At 34.0% G+C, this 8,180-nt stretch overlaps 1 protein-coding gene and 1 pseudogene across 1 annotated transcript; one reads left to right on the forward strand and one right to left on the reverse strand.

Moving 5' to 3' along the window:
- Positions 1 to 692: 692 nt before the first annotated feature.
- Positions 693 to 3,186, reverse strand: CYP15 (peptidyl-prolyl cis-trans isomerase CYP15). Its single transcript, NM_001250633.3, has 6 exons — positions 3,086 to 3,186; positions 2,859 to 2,954; positions 2,710 to 2,771; positions 2,490 to 2,623; positions 1,378 to 1,462; positions 693 to 926 (listed from the first exon to the last, which is right to left on the reverse strand). The coding sequence occupies exons 1-6, from the start codon at positions 3,158 to 3,160 to the stop codon at positions 881 to 883; spliced, it is 498 nt and encodes a 165-aa protein (NP_001237562.1). The 5' UTR covers positions 3,161 to 3,186; the 3' UTR covers positions 693 to 880.
- A 204-nt stretch (positions 3,187 to 3,390) lies between these two features.
- On the forward strand, positions 3,391 to 6,967 carry LOC100779543 (mitochondrial fission protein ELM1-like; annotated as a pseudogene).
- The last annotated feature ends 1,213 nt before the right edge of the window (positions 6,968 to 8,180 follow it).

The raw sequence follows: 8,180 nt of genomic DNA on the forward strand, positions 1-8,180 counted from the left end.
TTTTAGAATTATATTATGACGTGTTTAGAAATTTGTAATTCAATAACCGGTCCTGTTATATTGACATGGGATTGGCATTTTAAATTTTATGACATGTTTGATGAATTAAATTAAATGTTTGCGATGTTTTGGATGAAGTATTTTAAGGGAAAGTGACTTTGAAGGAGATTTAACAAAATTTGAACTAAATTGTTTGGATAATTTTTTTTGTTGAACTTTTTTGGATATTTTATGAAATAAAATTTAAGAATTTAGAATTAAAAAATAATTAACTAAAACTAATAAAGTCTAATTTCTAAATTCGATCTAAAAAGTCAAGCATTTCAGAATTATTTTTACAATTCCTCTTCTCTCAGATTTTATAAATAAAGAAAATTTAATTGTTTTATTCAAATACAATTTTTTTAGCAATGAAGGAACTTATTTATTTATTAGAACAAAAAAAAAATTAAAATGGAGAAATTTGATTACTTTATCCAAACAGGAACTTGAGATTTCAATTGAAACAATTAAAATTCTTAAAACGTTAAATTTTTTAGATTCTCAAATATTACACAAATAAATTTTCTTATATTGACAAATTAAAAAAGAATAATTTTGTAAGGTCAAAAAGATACATTTAAGTCTAAACTCACATTCGAGAACCACTTCTCTACGTTGTGTTCATGAATAAAATTGCACCAGGGCTATCCACATAAAGTTCAAGTTTCTTGCTCTGTAATAAATAGTCTCAACACTGCAGGTCAAAAAAATAGTCCTGAAAAAAAGTACATTGTCTTCCCCGTATTAGTGATTAGTACATAAAAATACAATTGACAGTTCTGAAGATTCATCAATGAGTCTTAACATTTCCCGTCATGGCAATGTCATGCGATTCATTTCAATCCTTGACTGAAGTACGTAGTATCTTCACGTTATGGATGGGCCTGAATAAATAGAAAATGAAAAAAAAAATGCTTGAATAATTTTCTCTATAAAATTTCATAAAGTAAGATCATAGAAAATCCTTGCTTTAACTTAACATGTTGAACAAAGGATCATAAAATCCGCGTTTCATGGAAGCCCCAATATAACAAAACATACTACATTAGACACTCATTGGCCATAAAATTCCCAGTAATCAAGTATTGACTATGCATGAGGACAAAGCTATACCCCAGGAAAATAAAAATTGTCAATCGTATCAATCTCCAGGATATCTAGCAAAATACCTAACCCAATATCAGCATGTTTAAGATACCAATGTGCTAACTTGTTTATTGATTTGGTGCTAACTTCAGTCTGTCATCATTTGTCTATGAAATTGCAGGCAGGATTGTTGGTTTATGTATAATATATATATATAAAATGGTTTATCTTGAAAGATATTTAACATACCTATCGTTGTTATCTGTTTGGATGCTGCCAAGTCTTTTCATAATTTCCATCCCCCTACACACTCTTCCAAATATCGTGTGTTTTCCTGGTCGAAAAAGAAACAGGAATTGAGTATATTGGACATTCCAGACAATTCATGAAATAAATTAGAATAATTAACCATAAGCTAAACAACCTAACTAAATCAGTTAACCATTCTGACGCCAAGGTTATGGCTAAAAATTTACTTGAGTCAACTCTAGTAATGAATAAAAATATTAATCAGTAGAACTTTAGGCTTATATTTATCTTAAATGCAGAGATTATATTAGAGAATTCACAAACAACTTTTAAAAGAGAAAATAAGAGTCCCATATGTTTTATGTCTTCTTATCGATTTAGTCAAGGAAACTAATGCAAGAGAGAATAGAAGATGCGGTTGGATGAGGAAATGAGCTAGCTATATGCTTGCAAGCTTGCAGCTGTATTCTCCCAGAAAAGTATAAATAGAAGAAACATAAACAAGAAGCTTTCTTGTTTTGGCTGGCCATTTTGACATATCCGTGCATAGTTACATAGCAGAAAAACCAGGGAGACTAGTATTGCTAATAGTCTATATTGAGACGGGTCCATGTGGTTTTATATAACTGTGTTAATTGCAAATAGCCAATGCCTATCAGTATCATCACATCCTCCAGTGCCCTCAGACTTCATTGTATAATAGTAAAGCAGCCATACTGACAGAATAATTTGCATAATATGGTTGTGATTATGGGGATCAATCTCTGAGACGAAAGTCAAAAGGAGGAGGGGGGGACACTGGGATAGATGCAATTTAGAATCCAATTTTCTTTTTATATCTTTCCAATGAGAAAGAGATGATATTTCATCACTCTGAGTATCAATGTATGACAGTTTGTGAACAATGTGGACGCAACTATGTTCACAAATTGTCCTTTAACAAAGAGCTATTCATGGCACAGTTCATGCTTAATTTTCAATTTACTAGATTGAAAAAAAGAATAGCCTTTGAAGCTCAAAATCCTCCAAATTATAAACATCCACAAGCACAAGTAATTAAATTTAGACGCTTATTATCTCCAAATTCTAAACAGAAAGAAGGAGAATATTACCATCGAGAGAGGGGCATGGAGCCAGAGTAATAAAGAACTGACTACCATTGGTGTTTGGGCCAGCATTTGCCATGGATAAGATTCCAGCTCCAGTGTGCTTCAACTCTCGTTTAATCTCATCTTCAAACTTTGCACTGCCATAAAAGTAAACAAATAAGCATGAACAATAGCAAAGCTAAAAATCATCATTCATCACTAATCAAAAGGTTAAGCAGGATACCCATATATGGATTCTCCTCCTCTTCCTGTTCCAGTGGGATCCCCACCTTGTACTATGAAGTCCTACTCAACAAACCACATAAACCCATGTAAGAATAATCATCCAAACAGAAGGTTGGCACCCATATAGACATCATGGAGAAATCAAACCTTAATGATCCTATGGAATTTAACGTTGTCGTAGTAACCTCGGCGAGACAGTTCAATGAAGTTCCTACAAGTCCTCGGCGCATGCTTGTAGTACAGCTAAACCCAAAATATTACATTACATTACAATAACACCCTTTAATTGTGTTTTTTTTTTTTAAAAAAAAAAAACTTAAAACCCTAGACTAAGAACTTTGATAGAGTGAGAAAATTGGAAAAAGCAAAAGCACCTCAAAGGTGAAAGAACCCATGGAAGTTTCCAGAGTCACCTCCGGAGCACCACCTTCTGCGGCGCTTGCCCACATTTTGATTTTGCTCACACACCAGACACTCCTTCCCTGTCTCTCGTATCGTATATATGAACAAAACAATAAACCGTTCAATTGGGCCTGGCCGGGCCGGGCCTTACACATGGGCTTGGACATATAAAATTGAAAATCCTCTACATTACAAGTTTTCCTTTTCCCTCTCATTTGAATTTTGGGAATGTAAAATATGCCGGAAATTCTAGACGGTGCAATTAGGCGAGCCGTTGTGTTCGGAAACAGCTTCGCCGGCGCTGAGAATGCAGAATCTCTTTATCCGTAGGGATGGTCCAATGTTAGTGGTTGCATCTGGACGAGACATTTCTGTTGCCAGCTCCATTAAACGGTTAGCTCCAGAAAATGTTTTTCTTGTTCAGGTTAAACTTTTCACTTTTTTCTTTATTGTTCATTGCAACATATATGACTTCCATGTGAATGTGATAATTGAGTGTTATTGAAGTACTTTATACATAACTTCTTAATAAGAACACTTTTTAACCTTTAGGTGAAATGATTTCTCTTAGGATTTGGTCTTTAATTGAGTCTAATGACGATTGGTAATTCATGTAGCTGACCTCACTTGTTATGTGTTTGGTTGCATGGTGAGCAACCAAAAATCACAGTATCGCTGAAAAACAGGATGCAACCCAATGTTGTTTTACTTTCACCATGAAAAAAACTATTTTTTTTTTTATCATAGTGCTGCAGCTCCAAACATTGCTATTAGTAGGATAAGGCTTTTGTTGTTGTAATCATGTAGCCAACCTCACTTTGCTTGTTGTTGCAATCCAATTCGTCTTCATTTCTCCCCCCCCCCCCCACCGTTTTCTCTGAAAACGGTAATAGCAAAAGATATTGGATGTTGCTTGCTTTTGAGAAATTGTGATACCCGTTGCCGGGACAAATTTATAATGACTCACCTGTAGGCTGTAGGTTATTTTGTTTCTTTTGAGGTTTGATGTGAATGTGAATTGCCTATTTCTCTTTATTGCGTGTTTTAATGCTATGCCCTTTTCTATTACCCATGAGAATCGATTATCTTTATATGTAATTGATGAAGGTATACGTCATGTATGTTGCTGATGCCTAATACAGATACAACATCCAAGATTTCAACTGAATAGGTTTGATCTTGTGATTACTCCGCGCCATGATTATTATCTTCTGACTCCTCATGCTTAGCGACAAATATCTTGGTTTCTTCAAAGGTGGGTGACTCCATGGGAACCTCCTGGCTGCAATGTGGTAGGTACAGTTGTTGCTTGGCGGCTATTGATGTCTCTGCCTAAGAAAAACATTTTATGGTTGAAATACTATATTTTTTTATCCTTTCTTGAAGGTCACTGATTTTACATTATTACAGGTTCTCACTGTGGGAGCGCTTCATCAAGCTGATTCTGCTGCTCTTAGGGTTGCTGCTTCTGCCTGGCATGACGAGTTAGCAACTCTGCCAAAGCCCTTGCTTGTGGTTAATGTTGGGGGACCTACTGGTATTTTATTTTGCATTAAGAAACTTAGAAGTTATAATGCTTTTCCCATTATATTTAAAATTTTATTGTGTTAATTAAGATTTTCTGCTATTTGATATATGTAGAAAAATGGTGGTTATATAAAGTATAAACTTCATCTTGAAAGGTTGAAAATGTGCCTTTGTCTGGGCCCAAAATTCTCATACTGTCAGTTGGTCTTTATTTCTATGAAGTTTTGTCAATTTCTGTGGGAGAAAATAGAAATCTGGTCAATCATATTTATTTTATGTATTATTGGAAACTCCTTTCTTCCATCTGATTTATGTATCATTGCAAATTGAAGACACCTTGAAATGACTCTAACCTAATACTTAATAGCAGGAAAGAAATTGCATGCCCTACATCCAATGTTGGGCTTGTTTTAAACTTTCAAATGTTTGTATACTTCATGGATGAAAAATTAACAAAGTGTAGTAGGTCAATTTTGATTTTTGCATATATCAATACTGACTCATTTGAACCCTTGAAGGAGTTGAAAATTTAAACTTTCAAATGTTTGAATGCCTTGCACCGAATATTTTTTCCTTAAACATTTTATTCCACACATTACCTTCGGTTATATATGCAAAGTTTCTTTTTCAAGCCTTTTGTCTCACACAGCTATATACCTTCTTGATCATAAGTCTTTTTTTTATTATTTTTTGGCTGGGGGTCAGGTAATTGTCCCTGTGGTGTGGATCTTGTAAAGAAGTTAGTGGTTATGCTTCAGAATGTTCTATGGAGTTGTGGGAGTATCAGGATATCTTTCTCCAGAAGAACTCCTGAGAAGGTATGAAAGATTATGCAATTAGTAAGAATCTTTTTGCCTAAGTCATGTTTTGTTATAATCAGTTTTGGCTTCTAATCATGAGCATGCTCCTGTTTGGTCATTTGACTGCTTTGGTGTTGGCAAGTATAAATGATGTTTCCTGGGGGAATGGTGGCCTCAGTTTAGTTGTCCTCTATAACTTTCTTTTTCTGTTTTAATAAATCCATAATATCCATTTGTATTGCAGATCTCCAAAATTTTGGTTGAAGAATTTGCCTCAAATCCAAAGGTCCAAATATGGGATGGTGAAGGTACTTAGTTTCCATATTCTTAAGAGAAGAAATATACTTATCAGTCCCAGTTCCAGAGGCAGAGATTACCTAGCATTTTTTTTTTGTTACATTTAGGTTCAAATCCACATATGGGACATCTGGCCTGGGCTGATGCCTTTGTTATCACTGCTGATTCAGTTAGCATGTTGAGTGAGGCCTGCAGTACTGGGTATGTACCAAATTATCAATGGTGACAAGCGTCCATCTCACAATAATAAATAAAAAAGTTCTTGTTTCGTGTTTTCAAAGGAAATGCATAGTTTCATGACTCTCTCTCTTTTACCACAGGAAGCCTGTGTATATAATTGGAGCAGAACGGTGTACTTGGAAGTTTGCTGACTTCCAAAATTCTTTGCAGGAGCAAGGGATTGCTCGACCATTCACTGGGAATGAGAATATGAGTTGCTAACTGTGCTGTAATGTTATGTGTTGGGTTTTTTTGGGTGTGTCTAGCTTTGTGCTTCTCTTTCCCCTCTTAACTGAATGATATGGAAGTATAAATCTATTGATTATATTGCAAAGCTGATTATGTAAATTGGTTTCTTATTCCATGATACAATCCCTCAAATATACGTAGTTAACGTTAGAAGAACTTTACAAATGACCCTGTGACTTAGTGGAAATATTTGGTGACCTGCTTTTAGATTTTGGAGCAGCCTCTTCTTTGCTACCAGACCATGTGTGCCTGCCGGGCCTGTAGTTTGTTGCTGGTAGATGTTTTGTTGAACAAATATTACTTTTTGCTTACTTTTGTTTCAAAAATACAGATAACTGAAAGCTGGAGTTATCCTCCACTGAATGACACTGCAGAAGCTGCCAGTCAAGTGGTTGCTGCTCTTGCTCAGCGAGGATGGACTATCCACGCATAAAATGGTTTCCTACACCTCCCAAGATTCCCTTGGAAATGGTAAATGATACCTAATTGAATAGGAAATATTGTCCAAGGTCCACTGGCTTGTGCTTAGTTTCCGAGTGCTTGCTTCGTTCTATTGAAAAAGTCACTACTGATAGCTCTAACAAGGTTGTTGTATAGGTGGTGTGGACAATGGGCGGGTTTCACCAATTTTTGCTTGTAAGAGAATTTTGTTGTTCAGGTCTCCCCAATAATTTTTGGATCTCTCCTTTTTCTACTCACTGTTGTTGTGAGCTTTAGAATAATGTGAGCTGCATAACACTTAGGCATGCAGAACTGAGCACACATCTCAAAGCATTTATTTTTTAATTTTTTTTGTCAGCCGAGGAACTGTATCATAATGAAAAATTAATTATATAAAATGAGATAGATTTGTTCCACTTTCCGCATTATGGTAGGATAATCTATTTGTTTGTGTTGTGTAACAAAAGTAAGTTATAACTTACAGCTTACTTTTGGTACATTAACAAAAGCAAATAGATTGATTATCAATCATAGCATAGATATAATTACTTATTAGATCCCAAAAAATGAAAGTTAAACGAATATGCTTTAAAGAAAAGGAAAGCAGGCAAAATAATTAGTCTACAAATATAAATTTTTTGACTTGAAAATGTCTACTTCAATACTATCTTGGTATGCATTGGGCAGGTTTCCTAATTCCCTATGTTACGTGTATCAAACTTTACAGTTAATTTGTTCATCCCAAACCTTTTTTTCCCAATATTTCATCATTAGAACTTGATTGGTTTAATATTAATTTAACATACAATAATTTTTTTTAGATGAAATTTTTATAATGACTATCTTGTGTATCATTTTTCCCAATATATATGACTAGAATAGAATGTTTCTAGCGTGAATCGCTTGGTCACGTGGTTCACTGCACACCACTTTTTTTTTACCATTGGATGAATCTACATGATACAGGCTTAATATACACTTATCTCATCATATTACTACTCCATAGTCCTAGGGTGTGCAGAAAACTTTTTGGGTGTTATGGGTCGAATCGGTTTGTAACCGAAACAGAAACTGAATATGAACAGCACTATTGTTTATAGTTTTCATCCAAATCATTTTTTAATTAAAAAAAAAGCAATTTGAAAACTTGTCTATAATCAGTTCAGAATTATTTTTTTAAAACTGAATTTTGTAAAACAGTTCGGTTAATTAAATTTAAAATCAAATCAATTAAAATGAAATTATCTAGCTCAAATTGAATAACATTGATATGTTTTTTAGTACATGAATAACATTGGGCTATTTGAATCCAAGTATTTTTAAACCCGAACCAACTTGATGGGAGCCCACCCCTATATATATAAAAGAAATTAGTTGCCAAAATTTCTTGCAAATCCAACCATAGATTATATGTATTTATAATTGAGAAAAAAATTATGCACTAACAATCTTATATTATTTTTTATATAGAGGAAACAATCTTTTAAGTTTATTAAATTTTATAGTAATTACCTAAAGAATCATATAATTTTAT

Source organism: Glycine max, chromosome 19 (assembly GCF_000004515.6).
Source record: "Glycine max cultivar Williams 82 chromosome 19, Glycine_max_v4.0, whole genome shotgun sequence".
In the NCBI taxonomy this organism is placed as follows: Eukaryota; Viridiplantae; Streptophyta; class Magnoliopsida; order Fabales; family Fabaceae; genus Glycine; species Glycine max.

Excerpts from the sequence above, each read along its gene's own strand:
- CYP15 (NM_001250633.3), bottom strand. The coding sequence starts at position 3,160 with ATGTGGGCAAGCGCCGCAGAAGGTGGTGCTCCGGAGGTGACTCTGGAA. Across the intron at positions 2,955-3,085 it reads TGGGTTCTTTCACCTTTGAG|CTGTACTACAAGCATGCGCC; the intron begins GTGCTTTTGCTT and ends TTTTGGGTTTAG. Across the intron at positions 1,463-2,489 it reads TCCATGCCCCTCTCTCGATG|GAAAACACACGATATTTGGA; the intron begins GTAATATTCTCC and ends TTTTTCGACCAG.